The sequence below is a fragment of the Astatotilapia calliptera genome, chromosome 3 (genome assembly GCF_964374335.1).
Source record: "Astatotilapia calliptera chromosome 3, fAstCal68.1, whole genome shotgun sequence".
Lineage (NCBI taxonomy): Eukaryota > Metazoa > Chordata > Actinopteri > Cichliformes > Cichlidae > Astatotilapia > Astatotilapia calliptera.
In genome coordinates, this window is record NC_137424.1 from 64,777,454 (window position 1) to 64,801,035 (window position 23,582).

The following is a 23,582-nucleotide window of genomic DNA, read 5'->3' on the forward strand; positions in this document are numbered from 1 at the left end:
TTACACCACAGTCAAGAAGAGTGTGAGACAAAATGTAGACGCAGTTGCATCACAGCTGTTAGCAGGACAAAGAGCTTTAAGAAGACATGAAGAGCATTATTGTTGAATGTCTTTAATCCTGCAGTGACAAACTTATTTCAGTGTTTCCTGTTGCTGTTGTCCTGTTTGTGTAAGAAGAGGCTGAATAAGCATCCATCAGTGGGAGGTTCCCATCAGGTGGCTCCACCATGGACTCCACCTCCATCCCCGCTCTCCAGGATCCACATAAAGAGAGACGGACGGAGAGAGCAGCGTCTTCTTCACAGAGACACCACCTGCAGAATCACCAGAGAGCCTCCTGAGCAGCAGCCTTCATCCTCCTCATCCTCCATCAGAGCTGCAGGTAAGACGAGCTGCACACCTGGACTCTTGCTCTGCCTCTTGTAACACACATCAGGACGGCTCAGTGGACACATTTCAGAGCTGAACAACACATCAGTGTTAGGACTGTTAACAGACACAAACACATCACAGACAGATGAAGGTGTGAAAGCCGACTTTTAGTGTTTTATCCAGATGTTAAAAGCTGAGTTCAGTGTTTTGGGGCTGGTGGTCATCATTCCTCCTGTTCTTACTGGACGTCAGGAGATCCTTTCCTGATGTGCTTGGAGCACAAAGCTCCACAGAGAATAGATTTGAATGTTTGTCTAATTTATCATTGTTGGAGACAAACTTCCTCAAACTGAACTAAAGTAAAACAGAAACATTTTATTTGAACATCCCAACCTGTTGCATGGATACGACAGTGCCGTCGGTCTGTTAGTGTTTCCTGTCAGGAACCTCGCTTACTTTCAGCTCGAGCTGAGCTCAATATCCTGGCTTTTTATGCACTCACACTTTTATTTACTTGTTTTATCTGATTTATTATTTATTGTTTATTTACTGACTGTTTGTATGCAGTGTATATTTGTATAACTTCTACAGCACTTTGGTCAACAGGTTGTTTTAAACGTGCTGTATAAATAAACTTTGACTGACACATAAAGTAAAGCCAGCTTTGCATTGTTGGAATAATTTGGTGAATTTCCAACAAGCTGGTGACTCGCCCTCCTGCCCCTCCCTCACTTTTCTTTCTAATAAAGCTTCTCATGTCCATGGTTGATGAGCTTCAGCTGGTTAGCAAACACCAGTTTGTCAGACCTGGACCAATCAACACTGTCAGCTTACAGGTGCTGTCGGAGGAATGCAGTGCTGTGATTGGTTGGTGATGATTGGGTAGTCTGGTCAGAGACGTGAGTGTGACTTCTGCCCAGATAAATTGTGAGGCCTGAACACATCTTTACTTTAATAAACATTTATTTTTATTCTGGAGCCCCGAACGCCCCGTGCTGAAGACACGCCCACTTTTATTTAACCTTATCTAAAGGAAGCTGCTGCTCAGGCCCAGGTGACAGAAACCTGTGAACACATCAAAGCTGACAAAGAGTCCGAACACAGCGTCACATGACAGGGTTTTTGTGTTTTTACAGAATAAAGTTTTTTGGATGTTGTTAATGTGTGATGTTATATAGAGCTGATAATGTTTTATGCCATCTATAAGTTTGTCTTTGTATCACTGCTGTGACAGGGTTTGTGTTTGTGTATAATTTGACACATTAAACACTTCAAACTACAATAACTGATTTTTGTCTTGTTTTCAGCAGAATCACAAACAGCACAGGTTGGTTTTCCACAGAAACAAAGCTCATGTTTATGTTTATGCTCGAGGCAAATACTGAGCTCTGTAAGTCAAAACAGAAATAATGTTGGGTTTGATGAGTTCATACACTACAAGTGAAGTGAACTTAATATAAACCGGCTTACAACACATGATCATGTTGTATTCTCTGGATGGTGAAGGCTTCAAACTTTATATTTGTGAAGTTAAACTTTACAGAAAAGTTTAAAGTATAAATAAACTGACTATAAATGTTAGAATTTCATGCAGTTTTCTCAAAATGTGTTTGTGTTTCAGGTTTCTGTCAGCTGATTGGCCCTCTCCAACATGCTCCGCCCTCTGCTCTGCCTGTGTGCTCTCATTGCACTGACAGGTAAACGCACACACCTGGCAGCCATTTTGCAAGTGTCCTCAAAATACTCGAGTACAAAAACATGAGAGTGACGATGAAGAAAGCTTTAAGTACAAATAATCTGACATCGTCAGCAAAGTTTTATCTTTTTCTTTTTTATTATTCTTTAACAATAAAGCAAAACAAAAAGCCCTTTTCAATTGAACTTCTCATCTTTGCAGTTTTATTACCTTCAGTATCCAGAAGTCTATCAAGCTGTCGTTTCCTGTTATCTTTGTTTCCAAGAAAGCTAACTGATGATGTCATAGTAAAGCTTTACGCTGATTGGTGAATAAACGCTGTTTAATCCATTCATGAAGTCAGTTTTTCAGCCTGCAGCTCTCCCTGTTTGTCCGACCAGCTAACAGACTGTAGCTCACAGCTCTCATGTGTCTCTGTGTCTTCAGGTGCTCAGACATTCACTGAGTCTTCAGTGTTGGACATCAGCTCATGTCCCATCACGTATTATGGACAGCAGTACGAGCAGCTCTATGTGAGTAGGATGAAGCCTGATGTTTTAGCAGATCTTTGTGTTTCCATCACTGTTGCTGTTTAGTCTCCACCTGTGGCAGAGATCATGTTTGCAGACTGAGTGAACATCAGCAGTTAATGAAGGTCACACACTCTCTGTTCACGGGTTCAGGCCCTCAGAGGGCAGCTGGCTTTGAACTCAGAGTCTCATTAATGTCCTCTGCAGTGATGCTGAGTATGTGGACATCACCTGATGCAGCTTCCTGAAGCAGAGCGAGAGCTCTGACTGAAACCTGAGCAGCTCTGACACCAACAGTTCAGCTGTAAATGACTCAAAGCACAAAAGATGTTGATGTTTGACTCGTTGTGTCTCTGATTTTCCACAGGTGAACATAACATCTGGAAATGTTACCGTCTGTTTCAACGGCTTTTTCAGTCCTGAAACTGGAGGCGACTGTGTTGTGGAGCGTTCACTGGGAGCAGAGAGTTTTTACTTTGCGATATATTCATATCATTATTATTATGGTTATGATTATTGCTACTTCTATATATATTTCAATAATGTGAGTGTTTTTCTGTATCACACAGTTAAATCCGACTAGTGTCACTTTTCACTGTTTTACCACAAATTAATTTTATAAACACTGTAAACCAAAAATAAAATTTGAGGTTTTATCACATCAAAAACTTTTGTAAAAGCTTTTAGAGGAAACTTCCTGACAGTGTCTGAAACTTTTCTGTTTGCTCGTTACAGATGTATTTGTATCATCAAATGTATGGGACACAACGAGATCTGTACGCGTATAATTACAACTATGATCCAACGGTGAGTCTCTGAGTGTTTATAAACAACTTTACACGTCTGTTAATGTTTAAATACTACATTAAATACTTTCTAACACAAACATTGTTGTCTCTGCTTTGTAGTCGTAACATTGATTGTGTTTGTTTCTGTCCAGGTGTTTGAGCTTCAGGTCGGTGGAACCACAGTTGATACAGTGACTCTTACTTATTCATATACAGCTTATTCCTTCAGCATCAGTGGATGCAGACACTCAGGTAAGTGAATCTAAAGCTCCAAACTCAACTTTGGGATTCTGTAAAATGTAACTATTTGAATGTTACGGTGATGTTTGTGCTCACAGTTGTTAAACGAGTCAGTGATCTGTGAGTGTTTGAATTCCTTCAATCCTCAGGTCAGATGTATCGACCTGGTACAGTGATCAGCTCTGATCCAGAAACCTGCTTCAGTCTCACCTGTCATGAGACTGCAGTCCTCCACACCTCCAGCTGTGGTCCACTGGAGCGTTGTCAAGGCAACAACATGTAAATATGTCTTCTTTGTATTTAAAAGAAAGCAGGAAGTGTTAGTATTACATCAGCAGTGACTGAACTCATTTTGATCAGAGCAAAGAGCTTCTTCTTCTTCTTCTTCTTCTTCTTCTTCTTCTTCTTCTTCTTCTTCTTCTTCTTCTTCTTCTTCTTCTTCTTCTCAGTGAACAGTGAGTTTGATAAAATGCTCAAACTTCACACACAGCTGCTGATTCACAGCTGGATTATTTGATGAATCACATATCAATTAAACCCCTTCTGTTTGTCTGGCTGGTGTTTACTGTAGTGCCACCATCAGGTTTTTCTCTGAGATGTCTTGAAAAATGAGAGCTCCCACTGGTGGCTGCAGCTCCCAACAGCAGCTCATTAAGATGTTCATGGTTGGATTTTTTTTTTTTTTTTTGATGACCAGGATATGTCCTTACATATTAAACAAATATGTAAACATGTATTTTCTTCCATTTGCGCAACATCTCTAAAATTAGAGTCTCAGAGTGACGCTGAAAAACTAGTTCATGCATTTATTACTTCCAGGCTGGACGACTGTAATTCATTATTATCAGGAAGTCCTAAAACCTCCCTGAAAAGCCTTCAGCTAATCCAAAATGCTGCAGCAAGAGTCCTGACAGGGACTAGAAAGAGAGAGCAGATTTCTCCTGTATTGGCTTCCCTTCATAGGGCTCTAGACTAACTTTTTGCCACGGTTGCACTGGTGCGCCCAACTTGTTTTTTCAACTGCATTGCTTAACACCACTGTTTTAAATGTTCACTTTTTTTAATTGCTGTCCATACAGACAATATTGATTCGTGAATGATTAACTAACAATCTCGTCAAGACAAAGTTCTTTATTTAGAGCAAAGTTCTACACGAAAGATAAGTTACTGAAAAAGTGCTTGTGCTTAAAGTGCGTTGGCACTTTGGCACTCTTTAGCAATATTGTAGGCAATGTTAAACTGAATCATCATCTCGGCTCCTCTGACGACCTGTTTGCTGAAGGACAGTGAGGAGAGGGGACACTTGGGCGGTGCATTTATCACAGCATATAATGTGTTTTCTGGATACACTGGTGCTTTTTCAGCGTTTCAATTCGAAACATATTAGCACAGTTCACAAATGCAGTATTGTCGGCCATGGGCTTTCCACACTCACAACCGTACAGGCAGTGCATCATGTTGTTAACTTTATTGTATCTTAGCCAGGGAAACTGGTCAAGCCACTCTCTTTCAAATGTATAAATGTCCCCCTTTCACGTTCAGTGGGCTCTGGCTCTGGCTGTGGCTCATTATCTGAAGCCGTCTCAGGACCAGTGTTAGACATAACCTGAGAGGTTGGTGGCTGCGAGTCAGAGCACTGGTTATACATTTCAGATGGATCAGGCCTTAACTCAACCAAAAAGTTATTAATCGTCCTTTTCATCTTTTCTTAATGCCCACAGCTGCATCCACTTCTGTCAGGCCTAAGCTGCTCACTCGGGCTAAATATAAACCACAAAAACAACACTTCTCATTCTCTACATGTTTGAGAATGAGACGTCACTGGTTTCAATAATCGATCTGATTCCAATTCACAATGTTCAGATTTGCTTCAATTCCCTATTTGATTCAATTCAATTTTGCCTCAGACAGTCAGAAATGTTATAATTCTGATCATTTATCAGTGCTGACACTTGTGAGGCTTCATCAGAGCTGTGAACATCACAGCAGATGCCTTTGTGTCAAAGTAACTGAGGATGAAACACAGAAAAACATGAAGGAGATTTTCCTGGCCTGGATTTTTATAGCAGATAACCTTAAAAACATTCTGCAGTAGATTGAAAACTGAAGAAAAACATGACTCAACATATAAAATTACCTGATGCTGCTGAAGTGAATGTTACAGAGGTTTTATTAAAAACTTGCTAAGCATTTTGCAATGTGGCATCATTTTAAAACTTTCTTCAGTATTAAACAGCAGAAATAAGCCTTTCTTGTCATTTTTGAAAAAGAAACAGCTGTTGTCAGTGCTTGTACACAATAGTGTGAAATAAGCAAATGAATGGGGGAGAGAGAGAGAGCTGTGCTGGAAGTGTGATTTTATCTTGGTGGAAGCAAAACAGCAAAGGTAAGAGTGAATTAATGAGGATGTTATCAAACGGGAACAGCAGTTTGGATCTTCTTTTGCTGCTGGCTCAGTGAATTTTGGTTGGAGAGTAAAAAAAACCTGCAGCTCAGAATCTGTGAGCTTTTTCAGCCCCGACAGCGTCTCCATTAGTGATGGGATTTCCGTCTGTTTTTAGAGAACCGGCTCTTTCGGTTCGGCTCACTAAAAAGAGCCGGCTGTTTCGGCTCCGAACCGGCTCTTCAGGTTGTTTTGTTGCTTTAATTAATTTATTATTAACAATAATATAAAATTATGCACAAAAGGAATTACTAATGTAAAAAAAAAGTAGTTTTATTTATATATGTTTATATATAAATATATGCGGTGGCCCCTACAGACAAAACACGTACAAACTCCAAAACACATTTCTAGCATGAACTGAACTTCCAAAGCAGAGCTACCAGATCACTTAAATTACACAATTGAAAGCATGTGTGTATTGTTTGTGTATTTATACACAAGCATTCATATATAGTCAAATAATTTAAAAAAAAAAAGGTTCATTTACCTGTTACTACCACACACCAAATCCAGTTATTAGTACTTCCTGGCTTGTGTAGCCACCAGTGTTGGGACTAACGCGTTATTAAGTAACGCGTTACAGTAACTACGTTATTATTGTGGTAACGAGCACGGTAACTAGTTATTATGCCAAAACCAGGAACGCGTTACTCGTTACTGGGATTTAGATGGGCTCGTTATTCGTTACTTTGTGTGGTGGCTATCGCGGAGCTTCCACAGATTCAATAACATTAGCAAGTGGTGGAGGCCAGCAGGTGGATGAAGGAAAAGGGAGGCAAGAGGAGAGACCCGAAGCAGCCGCTGGTCCGAGAGTGTCAGGTGAACTGAACTTCAGGTAAGAAGTTATGACCTGTAGTCTCTCTGGGTCAGATATGAACCAAGTTTAGGTGGAGTTTATTTTCGTTATGCTGACTTTTTCCGAACTGCGTGCTAGCTAGCATGACGGAGTTTCTATACAGCTGGGTGGTGCTATGTTACTGATGTTGAACTTTATTTTGTTCATAAGGTTAATTATTAGAGTTGCCAACCGTCCCGTAAAAAACGGAATCGTCTGGTATTCAGAGAAAATATTACGCGTTTCTTATTGAGGTGAAAAGGAACAGTTTGTCCCGGACTTCAGCTGCAATGAAAAAGACACAAAGCTGGAGTTATTCTGTGTCTTTGCTGCACAGCTGCCTCTTCTCCTCTCATTCTCTCCCCCTCCCTCTCCTGTTTCTACTTCAATCATGAAAACTGATCAATGATCAGCTGATCGGCTTTTCTCTCTTGTTTGTTTATCGCCCACTTTGCGCCAGAAAGAGGAAACCAGCAGATGTTGCGCTAAACAACAGCAGCACGTTTAAGCTTGATCAGCTGTTGTTAGAATTTATTTAATATTAATTTCTAGTATCAGCTGATGTTTGCTGGAGCCACAGCTGTAAAGCTGCTGGTCATGATATGATTTGTATATCTGGTGAGAGGGAAACATGAAGATGAAACCAGGAGATGTCCTTACTGAATCATCAGAGCTGAACAGGTGATGGAGAAACAGGTTTACCTTTTAGGTGACATGAATGAGTTGGAGAGAAGTTATGAACTGTTTCTGACAAATAACACCAGGATCCTTTTCTAAGTAGCTGACAGCTGGTAAACTGTTGTTGTGATTTAAGGCTATAAAAACAAAACAAAACTGAATAATGTTGAATTTTCTGCCTTTATCAGCTGCGTGTCGGCCTCCACCTGCACTGTGACCGGCCCCACTATCATTGACGTCCACGGCCAGATTAACTCCATCCAGGATCGCTGTGCGTACTCTCTGTTCTCGACTCCGTCACTCCCAGACTTCCATGTTTTGGGGAACTTCAGGGACAGACGTCGTAAAGATGTGAGCTTTTTGAACAGTGTGACGCTGCGTGTGGACGGGCATGACATTCACCTGGAACAAGGTGGGAGAGTTCAGGTAAGCGACCTACAGCCACAGTTCATGTGTCAGAGTGGAGTCTGATCCAAAGTCCTCCCTCATCCTCTGCTGTGTCTCCTCGCATCGTTCTTCTCAGGGCTGTTAGAAGCAGTTCTTTCAGAGCTGCTGAACTCAGTGGTTGTTGCTGTGAAATCAGCCTGTTTGTGTGTTTGACATGTTTCACTCAGTGTTTCCTCCACTTTGTCTCTGCTGTGATGCAGCTGGACGACTCCACACTGACCCTCAGCAGCTCACCTCAGCTGGTTCATGGTGTGCAGCTCTCTAAGGACCAAACTGGAGTCACTGCTGATCTCTCCAACCTCAACATCTCTGTCTTCTTTGACGGCGACACCGCACAGATCCTCTTAGAAGGTACAGAAGATAAAGTTTAATTCATGTAACATAAACTGTAAACTGTGCTGTTATTAATTGAGCTGCTGTGTTCATCCAGTTTGAATATTGATGCTGATCTGACTCATTCTGTCCTGATCCTCTGCAGGACCTGCTGGTTCATCTGTGGAGGGTCTGTGTGGAAACTCCATCAGCTCTCTGAGTGACCTGAGGCTCTCTGAGTACAGCTCCACCAGGTAAGACCTCATCACAAGCTCAGAGTCCCTCTGACTGCTGCTGCTGATGTTGCAGATATTCTGTTTGTATGAATGAGCCTGAACTTTGTTGTTTGTCGCCCCCTAGCTGTGAGATGCAGTACAGTGAGACTGCTGACAGCACGATCGACTGCACCAGTGTGACTGAACGGTGAGCAGACTGATCCACACAGCAGGAAACATCTTACCACTTTATTTCTAATTCACTTTAAAACATCATAACAGCTGAACAAAGTCATGTATAAAAACATAAGAGAACCAGAACAAAACATCAAATCGCTGTAAGTTAAGATAAAATAAACTTTTATTAGTCCCACACGTGGGAAATATTTTTGGTCACGGCCGAAAGCACAAGTTAAGAGCAGTAAAAATTAAGAAAAAAACAATAGGATAAGATGAGACATAATTACATACTATAAAAAATAAAAAAACATTGTGATGGACCGAGTTAAAAAAGCAGGAGTCAAAGGTTTATTAGAAAGGTAGGGTTTTCATTTAACCCCCACAATTTTAATTACAAAAGTAATAAATGTTGAACTCATAAAAGAGGTCAAAGAAACAAAACTGAACTCGGGCAGAGAACTGCAATCTTAACAAACCAAACAACTGCCCAAACAATCGTAACTGACCTAAAGAGGAAATGACACACAGGTGTGTGTGTGTGTGTGTGTGTGTGTGTGTGTGTGTGTGTGTGTGTGTGTGTGTGTGTGTGTGTGTGTGTGTGTGTATAGATAGATATCTATCTCCCCATCTATCTATCTATCTATCTATCTATCTATATAGTACTCGTTAAAAGTCCCCCGATACCGGGGACCGATACCACGGTCTGAGAAAAGTCTGTTTGAGCGGCGTGTAAGGGGTTAATCACAGGCGCCGAGTGCCCGCGCCGAGTGCCCGCCCCCAGGCCCCGGCTGCAGCTCAGAGCGGGGGAGAAGGGGAGGCAAGACATGTCAGCCGTGTGGAACTATTTCAAAGTGAATGAAGACGACAAAATAAAGGCGGACTGCAAATTGTGCTCAGCGAAATTGTCCAGAGGAAGCTCGAAAGGTAGCGCATTTAACACAAGCAATTTAATCAAGCACCTAAAATCCCAACATGACAATGAGTACAAGGAGTTTACCCACACTTCTAAACCAACACAACCCACGCTGCAGCAAACTCTTGCAAGACGAGAGAAAATGTCCAGAGACAATCTACGTGCTGTGAAAATAATATACTTCAACAACATGGGAATAGAGCAGCTGCGAGAGACTTCACTATTAATGAATGAATGGTACGGAAGTGGAGGAAGCAAGAAGAATGAGTGGAGTAAAGTTTGACTTATCTGACTGCTTTGTTTCACCTAATGCGCCTTGCAATCCGGTGTGCCTTGTGGTCCGAAAAATACGGTACTGCAAACTAAAGTCTGATTTTGCGTTATTTTAAATTAAGAAATAAGAATACATTACTTGAACTTTGTCACGATGGAACAGGGAGGACTCAGGCGCAGACTGAAAAATTACAGAAAACTTAAATTTTATTTACACACTCCCGGTGCACTATATACAGGTGAGGGGAAAGGGTCCAAGGTTCCCAGGGGTACAGGGAAGAATCAGGAAACGTCCTCTCTCGCACAGCTCCACACGAACAGCACAATTCTATTGGAATGGTCCTTTTCTCACACACGCCACTCTCACTGCCGTACTCACAAATAGGCTTCGGTGTCCAAACTTCCAAACAGAGCACGAAGGATCTGCACACAGAGATGAGGAATTAACAATGAGAAGAGTACTCAAAATTGGCTTAGGCTAAAGTAGCACTGACGAGCTTTACTCAATAGTCCAGACGAGGTGCTCTCAATCACTGCCTTAATGAGAGCAAACGAGGTGAGGAGCCACAGGTGATTGCTTGCAGGTGGTGAAGGGGAGAGACGTACTTCAATGTACTTCAGGCCCAGCAACACACTCAGACAAAAACTGGTTCTTCCCAAATGCAAGAACTCCAAAACACAAACTTAATAATGTAGTGTGTGCTGTACAGTGCAGTGAGGAATGCTCAGATCTGAACATGTTCACATTTTGGACAGAGAGGACAGATGGTTTGAAAGACGAGTGAAAGAAGCCATCTATGTCCACTGTGAGCGACCATCTTTGAACAGAGGAGGTGGTTTACGACACCAACTGTCTGCCATCTATAATCCAGTTCTGACATCCCTTCCCAGACGCCTTACCGCCCACTCACATCCTGGGCCTTTTGACCCTAAGAAATTACATGATAGGGTGGGGCCAGGTTTCACAGCGAACTCACCCAAAACCTTGGCTTTTTTCTTTTCCTACACTCGTCTTCACCAGTGATGGAAATGACGGCATTACTAACGCCGTTACTTTTTTCAATAACGAGTAATCTAACTAATTACTATTTCTATTGTTACAACGCCGTTACTGTTACTAACAAGAAAATGCAGTGCGGTCATGTTACTATTTTTCAACAAACATCGGTTGAAGCTGTGTTCAGCTTACCACACCTTCTATCAGCTGCACGGAAGTAGCGGTCTACATAATTAATCTGGGTAAATGGCTGCAAGTAACTGTGCATATGATTTTAAAATTGCCAATTTATATTTGCATTTAAAGTTATGAAATATGATTCAACAGAATTGTTTGCGGTTGTTACAGTAAATAATATAGATTTTTCTACTCAGATTTTATGATTTTTGTATGATTTTAGATCAATTGTGTTAATACAAATTAGAGATGGACCGATCCGATATTACGTATCGGTATCGGTCCGATACTGACCTAAATTACTGGATCGGATATCGGAGAAAAATAAAAAATGTAATCCGATCCATTAAATATCACGAAAGCACCTCACAAAACTTGCAACACGCCGTAACTCACCTCAGAACGTTAGCACGTCGGAGCAGTAGGCATCACGTGATAGAGCGGCTGTGGCATGCGGGACCTGTGGTCTGGATAGCATGTGGAGCTTCGCTAGCAACCCGGCATTTCATCTCCGACAAAGTTATCCCGAGAGAAGTAAAGCAAGTGTGTAAGTCCATCTCTGAATGTTTGTAAAGCATTCCTGCGTTAATCTTAACAAGCGACTGCCTCTCGCTCTCCGGCTGCTACTTCAATCGTGAAACTGCTTAACGATCAGCTGATCGGCTTTTCTGTCGCGAGTCCGTGTCTCTGGTTTGCTTTTGGCCCACTTTGCACCAGAAAGAGGAAACCAGCGGCTGAACAACAGCAGCACGTTTAAGCTTGATCAGCTGTTGTTAGAATTTATTTAATATTACTTTCTACTCGAGGATCTTTTTCTACGTAGCTGACGCTGGTAACTGTGCAGGGGCGGATCTAGCAAAGTTTAGCCAGGGGGGCCGATAGGGCATTAACTGGGAAAAGGGGGCACAAAGACATACTTTTCTTTCTTATTCTCATTTAAAATGTCGAGCTTTTAATAAATAATTATCTGACACCCAAAGTTTTAATTTGATGTAAAATGAATAGAAGTCCATTACTGTATATAGTGACTATTAAGTCTAATATATATACCCTAGTAAGCTATAGTACTTTTTCCTTTGGGAAGGTACCATCTGTGCAGTCTGCAATTTTGTTGAAGAAAGATGTTGAATCTATTTAATATTTCTTGAAAAATAATTGATTTCTGTGCATTTTTTTTCACACTGCATCAAATTAAGGTTGATTACGTCGATTAAGCATCATGAGGTGGAGCGTGAGGGGTGGTTCCCTATTTTTTATTTATTTATTTTTGTTGTTGCTGGGAGTTGGAACCCTATTAGTTAGGTTGCTTAATATTTACGCTAAGTACTCTTTAAAATACCAGAATAGTGAGGATGGTGTAGGTTTAAGTTTATTAGATTGATCAGTATTGCTGAACTATGAAATATTTTTTTTGTATACAGGTATAACAGAATAGCTTTAGTGTAGTTGTTGTTTTAAACTTGAGTATGAACTTGCAGACTTGCAAAATGCAGCAAGATATTTTAAAAAACAGTTTTGTTGATTAAAAAACACTATATCGGATTCATATCGGTATCGGCAGATATCCAAATTTATGATATCGGTATCGGACATAAAAAAGTGGTATCGTGCCATCTCTAATACAAATAGAAAACAACTGTAAATTCAGACACTTGAGGTTGTGCTGAAAAGGATGATACTAAACAAGACAAAGTAAATAGTTTTTAAAGGTGAAATGTAGAGGTAAAATCAAAAGTAGTTAAAATGTCCAGTTATAACCTTTTTAAAGTAACGCAATAGTTGCTTTTCAAGTAATTCATTACTTTTAGAATCTTGTAACTCAGTTACTAACTCTGTTACTTTTTTGAAGATGTAACTAGTAACTATAATCAGAAATGGGCAGTACCGCGTTACTTGTAACGGTAATGCAAAAACGGTAATTTGATTACTGTTACTTTCCCGTAGGAACGCTGCGTTACTGCGTTACTAAAACCGTGATTTTTTTTTGCGAGAATGTTTCATGACAGTGACGTAAGCGAGTGCGACAACAGCTGTGTGCAGATCAACAATGGATAATATATCGAGTGCGGGAGAGAGTATGAGCGTGCAGCGTTTAAAGCGTGGAAGTACTGACCTTACTTTGAGTTTGATTCCATAAAAAGTGACAAAAACATTAGCGTCCGTTGTGCGTGCGAAGAAAACTTCTTTTTACAGCAAAAAAAACCCCTAAACTTCCAAGCAAGCGCCGAGTGCGCAACGACGTAATGGGAAATTCACGGATTCAAACTTGCGGATTCTTCCACTGAGCGCTGCAACACACCTGCACCAGGGTAAAATCTGCCTACCGCAGTCCTGCTTTACAGGTGAAAATAGAGCAACAGGACCGCTGAGTCTTTGACTTTATTTATTTTCTTCTGTGTTTTACTTGCATCTATTTGAAAGAGTGAGTGTAAACACACCAAAAATATTTTATTTTATGTGCTGGAATGTGCAGAAAATAGGTTTAAATGTTAAACTAATTTCTTCCAGTCAGAGAATGTTGCATATAATTAATTTTTGTGCTTGATACATAAAATTAAAAGATTAAAACTAATAAAACAAGTTTTAAAAAGAGATGTTTCCATTTGATTACATTTTGTATGATGGATTATGCAGAAAAAGTAGAATTGGGCTTGTAAATAGTTTTTTTTTTAAATAACCAAGTAACTAAGTAATTAATTACTTTTGAAAATAAGTAATCAGTAAAGTAACAGGATTATTTTTGGGGGGAAGTAATCAGTAATTAGTTACTGATTAATTTTTTCACGTTACCTTGGCTCATGTGATTAGGTAGAGGATCATTAGGGGGTCGATTGTCCCTCTTGGGGGATACTCCCACAGGTCTTAAATCTGGGACTCTCCACCGCTTGACCCTAGAACTGAAGAACCTTCTTGAATGTGAGGTCAAACGTCCTCAAGCAACTTAAAAAAGTCTAGACTCTTTTTCTTTCTGTTTTCATTTGTACCAGTTAAAAATCATGCAGCGCTATTTTGTAACAATTGTAGAATGAGAGGGGGGCCTGGCTAATTCCAGTCAAAAGAGAATTACAATAATCCAGACGACAGGTCACGAACACATGGATCAAAGTGTCTAGGTGGTTTCTAGGAGGGGGACTTAACCACAGGGTTGACATATGAGTCATGTTTAAGGCTCGGGTCTATTTTCACAACTAAATTGGTGATGCTGGACTTTTTATGCAGGACCAAAGAGGAAAGATCTAAAATCATGACCTCTGTCTTTCTTCTTTTTTCATTAAAATTAAAAAGGTTGAGTGCCATCCACCATCTTTCTGTATTATACTTAAATTATGTGTGTTGTGTCTGCACCCGTTAACAAAGCAAGACAAACAGCTTAACCGTTTTTTACTTGCTAGTAAGGGGAGTCTGGTCGGATCCTCAGAGCAGCACTTTTGCCCTCGATCTTAGACGACTCCAAAAGAACCAGCCTCCCCTGCAGCCTTTTATTCTCTCACACACAGTTTCCCAAACAGCCACTGTTAAACCTCCCTGTGGTGCGCCATAAAATGTCATTAAACTAAGGCACTGAGCATGTGTATGTAACTTCCTGATCACAAATGATCATCTCCCCTCACCCTGTGTATGGCTTAACCCCTCTAATGGTACACAAGCACAGGTGAGGTCATAAATGGCAAGAAGTAAACATCCTCCCTAAATAAGGAGAGAGAACCTTCACATAGGGTTTCTGCAGTTAAACACTATAACCAATTACCCCCCCCCCCCCCCCCCCACCTAGATGTAGGCCGGGAGGAGGATGGAAACAGAAGAATGTTGTTGATCATACAGTTTGAACCAAGGCTTACAAATTTAAGTAGAACAATGACAACTATTATCAAAATTAACCTAACAATGTGACTTCAGCACAGATGGAAGATAAAAACACCTGATCACAGATTATTATTTTATTCTCATTAATGTTTTTTTGTTTTTTTGTTTTTTTATCTGTGGTACAGCTGTAATCTCCTGAGGGAGGCGCCCTTCTCCTCCTGTAACAGTGACATTGACCCAGAGCCCTACATAACCGCCTGCACCGACACTTTGTGTAAATATCCTGCAGTGGACGGACTCAACTGTCAGTTCCTGAAGGCCTACGCCAGAGCCTGCAGTCTACACAACCTCGCTCTGGATGGCTGGACATCAAATACCGGCTGCTGTAAGACCTTAATAAGCTCTCCTTTGTTAAAGACCTGAACTGTGGATTTTTAGAGCTCCCATGTTTTCAGGATAATACATCAGTGTGTTCCTCTGTAGCCTCTGAGGCCTTCTGTCAGGACAGGACCTGCAGCGATCACGAGTTCTGTGGTGAGAAGACGGTCGGTGGTGACACTCGCTGCTTCTGTCGGGACATTTTTGCCTCCAAGTACCAAGAAAACAACTCTTTTGGTACGACAGCTGTGACATCACCATGACAACAGGGCTGAATAATGGAGGAAAACTTCTAACTGTGATTTTTCTGACTGATATTGTGATGTTCAGGTGATCCAACGGTCTGCATGCAGGACTCTGCTTCAGTCACTCTGGTCGGTTGTCTCCTGGAGGACAAAGGCATCGACTACTCTGCCTTACACCTCAACGACCCGACCTGCAGGGGTCAGGTGGACGAGCTCACCCACATGGTGACCTTCAGCTTCAACAGCAGCAATAGCTGTGGGACGGTGGTCACGGTGGGTTTCATCTCCTCCTCTTTACCTTCTACAAGCAGCCAAACATCTTCCAGCATCTGCTGAGCTTCTCCTGCTCTGCTGCAGTTTGGGATCTTTCTGTGAGATCAGCTTCACCTCTGAGCTCTGAGGCTTCTCATCACGTTGACGATCTGTGTAGTTCATACACAGAAACATCAGAGTAGGAGTTTGATTCAGTACAGGAAGAAACTCTCTAATGTTTAGAGGTCCATCATCTTCAAAGTGTTGATGTTCTCAGATTAAAATCACTGTAAAGAGACTGAAAATAAAGTTAACGTGGCTTCATGTGTCTGTGCAAATAAAGCAAACAGAGCATGATTTACATTCACTTTTTCCAATTGAATAAAACTGATTCAGTGCATTTTGGGATTAATGAACTGAACTGAATAGACAAATGTTAACAGTCAGTAGCAACTTCTGATTGTGTGACTCTGCAGACCAACAACAGTGAACTCATCTACAAAAACACCATCATGAACCAGAACAGCTCCTCTGACATCATCACTCGTCACGACCAAGTCTACATCGACTTCTCCTGCGTCCAAACTCAGCCGGACATCAAGACTGCCACCTTCAGGATCAGAGACAGGTGTGTGGTTGAGTTACTTTAAGATGTGAAGCTTCTCATGAGGTTTGTGAGTCAGAGAAACCTGAAGTGTGTTTGTGTTCTGCAGCTCTGTGATCCAGCACATCACATCTGGAGTTTGGGATTACACTCTGACCATGAAGGCTTTCACTGACGCTGGCCGCACACAAGCTGTGGAGTCCAGCACTGAAGTGCAGCTGAACCAGAAGATCTGGGTGGAGCTGAAGTCTGACGGACTGGATGGAGACCTGGTCGTCATGGTAACCGACTCCTGCTGGGCCACTGACCAGCCATCACCCGACAGCACTCCGAGATACGACCTGATCATAAACGGGTGAGACAGACTCACAGAGTCATGTGGTTTTGATCTCTCTCATGCACTCCTGAACAAAGTGTGTTTTCCTGTCTGTGAGCAGCTGTGCCAACCCTGCTGACCAGACGGTGCAGGTGGAGGAAAATGGACTGGGAACCTCCAACTACTTCTCCTTCAACATGTTTGAGTTCACCGGGGGCTCTGGTGAAGTTTTCCTGCACTGCAAACTCCACGTGTGTCCCAAACAGAACAACTGTGTCCCGGTACAGCTTTGTTACCAAACACATCACACACAATCAAATGTATCTCTCTTCTGTTACGATCATTAAACAGGTTATTTTCACTTATTCTTGTTTCTATTCTGACACAAAAGCTCAAATGTTCTCAGCAGATTCAGTCCTGAATGAAAGGATCAGTGTTGATCTTCTAAAGTCTGGACTTTGTCTCTCTTTGTCTTTAGACTTGTCCTGCAGGTGCTCGCAGACGCAGATATGCCAGGTCCAAATATGAAGGTGAAGCCTTCATCAGCATGGCCTGGACTCATTAGGTAAGACACAGTCTGCTAGTGCTGAGAAGTGTTTGTAGACAAAGTGCTGATTGTTAGTGCTGTAGCAAATATGTTTCCCATAGAAAAATGTTTTATTTAATTCAACAGAAAGATATTTACTAAGTTCCTCACCAATGAGTTTGTGTTTCGAACTGTCCTCATGTGATAAACTAAATGAACTGCTGAGTGAGTGAAAACTCTTGGTGTGTCATCTGTAGCCTGACAGTCCAGGATCAGGGTGAAGGCCTGTAGTGTTTTCAACAAGGATGTTGGTGACACTGAGTTAAACCACAAATCAAGACCCTGGAGATTAGTTGCAGCTTGTTTAATTGTCTCCATGAACATGTGGGGAAAACTGAAATGACAGATAATAAACTCCATCTCAACAGGTAGAAGCATGTTTACATCAATACAAAGACCGTACAAAGAGACTTCCAGCCTGAATAATTCAGAGTAGATGGCATCTGATTACATTTCTATACTGCCTTTAGCATGTGGAGCTAGTTACCCAGCAAAAACCGAGCTGCCGGAAGTACTTGTCCTGAACCGGAAGTGCCTGACCAGAACCGGAAATACATTTTAGCTCTTTTCCTTTTAACAAAAACGTATCTAAAGCATGAATTATACATTTTAACATGTATTAATTTTTTTTTAATGACAAATATGTTTAGAATTATTTATTTTAAACGTATTAACTTATTTATTCAGAAAAATGCCTTAGGGCAACATACTCCATGCCTGGCCTCAGGAGGCCACTATGTTAAACAAACATTATGCAATCAGTCCTTTGGCAGGAGGAGGATAAATTCTGTAACCGGTCTCATAAATGTCTTTACATACCCTTGATCGCATGTCTTTACCTCAATGTTCCTTACTCGATTGTCATTGCTTGGGAATTTGGCAGTGATCCTGGCCATGGGCCAGCTGTTTCATGCAACCTGCTTGTCCTTGAGCAGAAACAGGTCACCAACTTGGAGGTTTCTGCGTGACCCAGTCCATTTCTGCCTTAGCTGCAATGTGGGTAGATACTCTCACCTCCAGCGTGGATAGGGGATAGGACGAAAGGTTTCTCTGTATCAGTGGACACTGGGACGAGCGACCTTGCATTTATTATGGCTGTAACTTCAGCCATGAGTGTCCAGATGAGTACTTGGAGGTGAGTGACTTAAGTTTTTACTTGTGGTCTAATTTCTGAGTCCTTATCTGGTTCAATCAGGTCAAACATTCCACTCACTTTTGTTGTATCTGCGGCAGGATGGTGGATGAAGGGTGGTCCGGTGAACCAGGTGGACTTTTTTAGTTGGAATGCTGACAATGACCTAGATGCATGGTCTGGTGGATTTTCCTCTGTGTGCACATAATGCCACTATTCTGGCTTGATGACTGGCGAATGCGCCGTACTCTGTTGTGAACATATGCGTAAAACCTTTTTGACTACAGATGTAGCCAAGCACTACCTTACTGTCTGCATAGAAGTGCACTGCATCAAAGTTTAAGTCCAACTCATTTTGAATGAGGTCGGCCATTTCTGCTGACAAGCTGGCTGCACATAGTTCAAGCCTTGGTATTGTAGGTTCTGACAGGGGGGCTAGTTTTGCTTTGCCTATTACGAAGCCTACCTCGACGTTCCCATCTGTTTGATTTGCCTTTAAGAAGGCTATGGCTCCTATGGCCTTAGTAGAGGCATCTGAGAAAAAACACAGTTCCTTGCGCTTTGCTCAACTTAGTGAGGTGGATGTGTAGGTTCTGGGAACATGTAGTTCTTTTAGGTTCTGAAGGGAATTTCTCCACATTTCCCATCTGCTTTGTTTATCCTCTGGAAGGGGTACGTCCCAATCTAAACATTCTGAAGTAAGCTCTCTGAGTAGGGCCCTTCCTTGGATTGTAACAGGTGCCAATAGGCCCACAGGATCGAAGATGCTATTGACAGAGGACAATACACCATGGCGAGTAATTGGCTTGTTTCAGTTGGCGACTGAGTAAGTGAATGTCTCTTGTTATTTCCCAAATTAAAATTAGTCCAAGGCTTCACTGGGATTGTGTCTCTTCACCACTTAAATCTAAATTTTTAATGACAGGAGCACAATCTTTTGGGCAGAAGGCCTGCAAAACAGCCTGAGAGTTAGAAACAAACTTATGCAGGTGCAGGTTGGGTCCAGTGAGTGGGGCTTGTGCTCTTTGAAGAAAATCTATAGCCTCAGCAGGAGAGGAAACAGAAATCAAGCCATCATCTACATAAAAGTGCCTCTCCACGAACTTTACTACATCTGCACCATAGTCCTTTGAACCTACTCTGAGGCCTTGCGTAGTCCATAAATGGCAACAGCAGCAGATGTTGAGTTGCCAAACACGTGGACTTTCATTCACTCGATAACTTCTTTGTTTAGATCGTTGTCCCTGTGCCACAGAAAACGGAGGAAGTTGCTGTGGTCATCACGCACCATTAAACAGTGAAACATTTGCTGTATATCTGCCATGATTGCAACATTTTCTGTCCGGAAGATGAGAAGAACTCCGACGAGTGTGTTACTTAAATCGGGGCCAGTAAGGAGGACATGGTTAAGTAAAGGTTTTTGTGGGTGGTAGACTCCAAATGTTGGAAGATACCAGCACTCTTCTCCTCTTTTCAGTGTGTGTGTGGGTGTGGGACCTCAGCATGACCATTGGAGAGGATCTTTTCTATAAAGGCCACATAATGCTGCTGTGTTTCAGGTTTCCTATTTAGCGTCCGTTTTGAGGATGAGAACCTTGTGGCTACCTGTTTTCTGTTTTTTGGTAATTGCTGGTGGGGTTCCTTAAACGGAAGTGGGGAAACCCAACTGTTTTCCACATCTCTGTACATAGCTTGGTCCATTATTTTTAGAAAGTGTCCTGTATTAAGTGAGCTGGTTTATTGTCGTTATCTGTCTGGTTAAAAAAATGTTTGACCCAGAGTTTGTTTGGGCGCTTTACCTGGCCTATTTGTGTGTGACACTTCTTTGAGTTGCAGAAGGCTGCTGCATGGTTCAAAAACTGAAGGGCGGCCATTTTCTAGAACAACTGTCTTCAGGGTGCTGACTGTAGGCCTATGAACATTACCCAGACAGACCCAAACAACTACAACCCACCCTAGGTCTAGGCACTGGGCAAAGGGGGCATTATGGGGGCCATTAATTCTCTGCCTGACCTTCTGTGCCGGTAAAACATCTGCCATGTAAAACACATCCCTAGTAGCAGGAGTATTTCGGCTTTAGGGTCTAGTTCTGGGATGTACTTTGCTATGGTTTGGAGGTGTGGCTGGTGTAGCACTACGCTGGGAGTTGGGATTTCACTCCTATTGTTAGGAATGTCCTGACACTCTATGAGCAATGGTAGAGGGATAACTACTGACCTATCCAGTGACTCGATATGGAAGCCTTCAGCTGTTTTGCCCCATGTTTCTACTACACCAGAGCATGTTCTAAGATTGCAGGAGAAAGGTTCACTTTTAATGTCAAAAAGTTCGAAGAACTCAGGCTTGGCTAAAGAACAAATGCTCTGATCGTCTAGTATTACATATGCCTTAACAGCTCTGTCTTTGTAACCTTTAGGGTACACCAATACAAGACATGGAACATGAACGTCCCCACTGACCTGGACCGCACACGTCTGTGCAGCTTGTTGTGACATCAACTGTGTCGTGACCAATGTTCCCTCTAATTTTTCATGTGTCTGAGCGAACACACAAACTCCCTGAGCGATCCCTTGGACCACTGTGAGCAACAGCAGACGTGTGCACTGTGGTCACGCCGGCATCAAATCCATCCAAGTTACATGGTTTATTAAAATAATCAAATTACAGCATTTACATTTATGTTAGACTACTTTTAATTAACTGCTTTAGCCCACTTACAATGAAAATTAAAATTAAAAAAAAAACAGAAAAAGAAAATTAAAATACATCTTGTTTATGACCTGTGTAGTATGTTAACACCATTGGAAGTAAAAAAAAATAACTTCAACTCTAATTTTGAAAACACAATTTATTTTTTTTAATAGAGCTCTGACTTGTATTATGAGTAGGAGTCTGTGGTCTGGGAGAGAGTCTGTAACTCTCTGTCTGCAAAATGCAGCATATAATGACCAATGTTGGGCAATTAATTATATAGTTACTTCTTCAAAAAAACTTACTGAGTTTTGAAAACAGCAAAGTTTTTTGCAGCTGTTTACTTAAAAAGCTGCCAAGTCGTTTTTTTAAACAAACATTTCAAAATATGTATTTATTTACAGAACAATCAGGTGTTCTGCATCAAATCTGATGCCACACAAATTATTTGTGCCACTCCAAAAAATTTTTTGTGTCCACTATGAGATAAAGGAGAACATCAAAAGCCTGATACCTGCAGGCCTGACAACAGGAGATGTATCACTCCTGTAACACCCGTAACACTCACCTCATTGTTCTCACACACAACACAACTATTGACTACACACTAACCATACAAGATTTGCGCTAAACGTAGCAAATCAAAACACCGTAGTCACTCTTAAAACTTCCCCCCTTTCCTAAACAACTAAAAGCCATGTTGCCATATCATTTTTTGATTGGTCGACATTTTTCGAACAATAGGAAAGGGTGAGTTTTTTTTTTATTTTGTTTTTGCTCACAGGCGGAGAGTGCTTTCGAGCGTTTTCCTTTTAAAATGCTGTTTTTACCGTTTCTTCTCGCAGTAAATATAAACAACAATAGTATTCAGGAAGAAAACCAAGCATTGCATATGTTTTTATCATAACACGTTGTCATTAACCTGGCTTCACTCCACATCAGCCACGCCGCTTTGCTAGCTAAAACACCGGTGTCAGCACATAACGACGCTGTCACAGCCTGTCAACGACGTTGATTAGCTGCGTGTATACGAATGTGAATAGCATCATTGGCTGGACTATGGGATAAGGTGGCATCGTTCTTATCACATACTGGAGCAGCCAGTCACTTGCTGACTAACACTGCAAAACAGAATTGTTAACGTATTTACTTTAATTTCAATTCAGGTTAGTTTTTTTTTTTGTGTGCAATACAGCTTTTTTGTGCACAGAGACCATGCCAGCAGTGCGCAATTGCGAACACGCGCAGCTTAGAGGGAACATTGGTCATGACTGCTTGCTCTCTCCCCGCCATTCTCTTGTGCTGGAAGTGGAGGCTTGTTGGTCTGTGGTGGAGGACTGTGTCGTGACCTGTGCTTTCACATTCAGAACACTTTGCTGAAGATTTGCATTCCTTCGCAATATGAGTGTCTGAAGAACAGCATCTGAAGCATATTTCTTTTCTCTTTAAGGAAGGCCTTCCTTTCAGCAAGTGATTTCTTCCTAAGCATGAATTACACATTTTAACAACATGTATTTATTTTTTTTATGACAAACATGTTTAGAATTATTTATTTTAAACGTATGAACTTATTTATTCAGAAAAATGCTTTAGGACAATACAAGGCCCATCTCAGCTCTGATGATGATCAGATGAGAGGAAGAAGTGACATGACAGAGAGGACTGAGGGTTGTTCAGCAGTCACAGTGGGGTCTGGTTTATCTTCTCAGGTGGTTTCCATGGTGACTCGGACTGACTTACAACTTACTGACCTCCACGATGATCCTTGACTTCTGATTGGTCCTAAGCCAGATTTTGGATGTTGGAAAGACTGAGCTCAGTTCTGCGGCAAACTCCCACAGCTGGAATAAGCAGATGTTTTTTTAGAGCAGGACCAAACTGTCGTCTTTGACACATGATAAAGTTCAGATGATGTTTTTTTTTTCAGTTTCATTAGTAACTTGGTGAAAGGGAAGAGTGTGAGCTGCATGTGATTTCCAGCCTAACCATATAAATAAATCTGGGGTAAATCTACACTCCTGAAACTTAACAGAATCAGATCTCACTAACACTGTCAGATATTTTACTTGAGTTAAGGATACTGGACATATTTATTTCTTGGCTATATTCATAGAAAGAAATATATTAACACAGGTCCAAAGCATCCATGAACAGTGAGGCCTTAACCAAAGCGGTATCTTTCTTTCTCAGGTTGTTGTAATTTAAAATGATTTAGGTACAAAATGATGAAAATTTCCAGTGAATCAAGTAAAAAATGGTTTATGCTGTGAACATGAAGTGATTCAAAAGTAAATATGAAAATCATCTCTTTAAGAAGGTGGTAATCAGGGTAAAATATTTAAAGGGGATCATCTGGTTTCTTACTCTTTGTTTTGTAGCTGAATGTTGTAAAGGTGAAGGTGTGTGGATTTCTTTTTCACCTGTTATCAGACCATTACAATCATGTGAAGTATGCAAGCAGAGTCTCTTTAACTCCGATTGTCTTATAAAACAAGC

The 23,582-nt window shown here is 41.3% G+C and overlaps 1 protein-coding gene across 3 annotated transcripts; it reads left to right on the top strand.

Annotated features, from left to right (window-relative positions):
• The first annotated feature begins 256 nt into the window (after nucleotides 1-256).
• On the top strand, nucleotides 257-23,126 carry LOC113019464 (uncharacterized). Of its 3 annotated transcripts, none has more exons than XM_080298752.1 (20): nucleotides 257-382; nucleotides 1,680-1,699; nucleotides 1,994-2,069; nucleotides 2,495-2,580; nucleotides 2,945-3,121; nucleotides 3,313-3,384; nucleotides 3,518-3,617; nucleotides 3,755-3,884; nucleotides 7,753-7,990; nucleotides 8,212-8,362; nucleotides 8,490-8,577; nucleotides 8,684-8,746; nucleotides 15,068-15,267; nucleotides 15,366-15,497; nucleotides 15,591-15,778; nucleotides 16,234-16,385; nucleotides 16,471-16,716; nucleotides 16,799-16,958; nucleotides 17,156-17,242; nucleotides 22,796-23,126. In XM_080298752.1, exons 3-19 carry the CDS (start codon nucleotides 2,024-2,026, stop codon nucleotides 17,240-17,242), a joined length of 2,316 nt encoding a protein of 771 aa, XP_080154878.1. In that variant the 5' UTR covers nucleotides 257-382; nucleotides 1,680-1,699; nucleotides 1,994-2,023; the 3' UTR covers nucleotides 22,796-23,126. The 3 variants fall into 3 exon arrangements, with proteins under 3 accessions (XP_080154878.1, XP_080154877.1, XP_026018986.2); XM_080298751.1 differs by having other exon boundaries at nucleotides 1,683-1,699; XM_026163201.2 differs by lacking the exon at nucleotides 1,680-1,699 and having other exon boundaries at nucleotides 264-382.
• The last annotated feature ends 456 nt before the right edge of the window (nucleotides 23,127-23,582 follow it).

Coding starts and splice junctions, on each gene's coding strand:
- LOC113019464 (XM_080298752.1), top strand. CDS start 2,024: ATGCTCCGCCCTCTGCTCTGCCTGTGTGCTCTCATTGCACTGACAG. Junction 15,779..16,233: donor GCTGTGGGACGGTGGTCACG/GTGGGTTTCATC, acceptor GTGACTCTGCAG/ACCAACAACAGTGAACTCAT. Junction 16,959..17,155: donor AACAGAACAACTGTGTCCCG/GTACAGCTTTGT, acceptor CTTTGTCTTTAG/ACTTGTCCTGCAGGTGCTCG.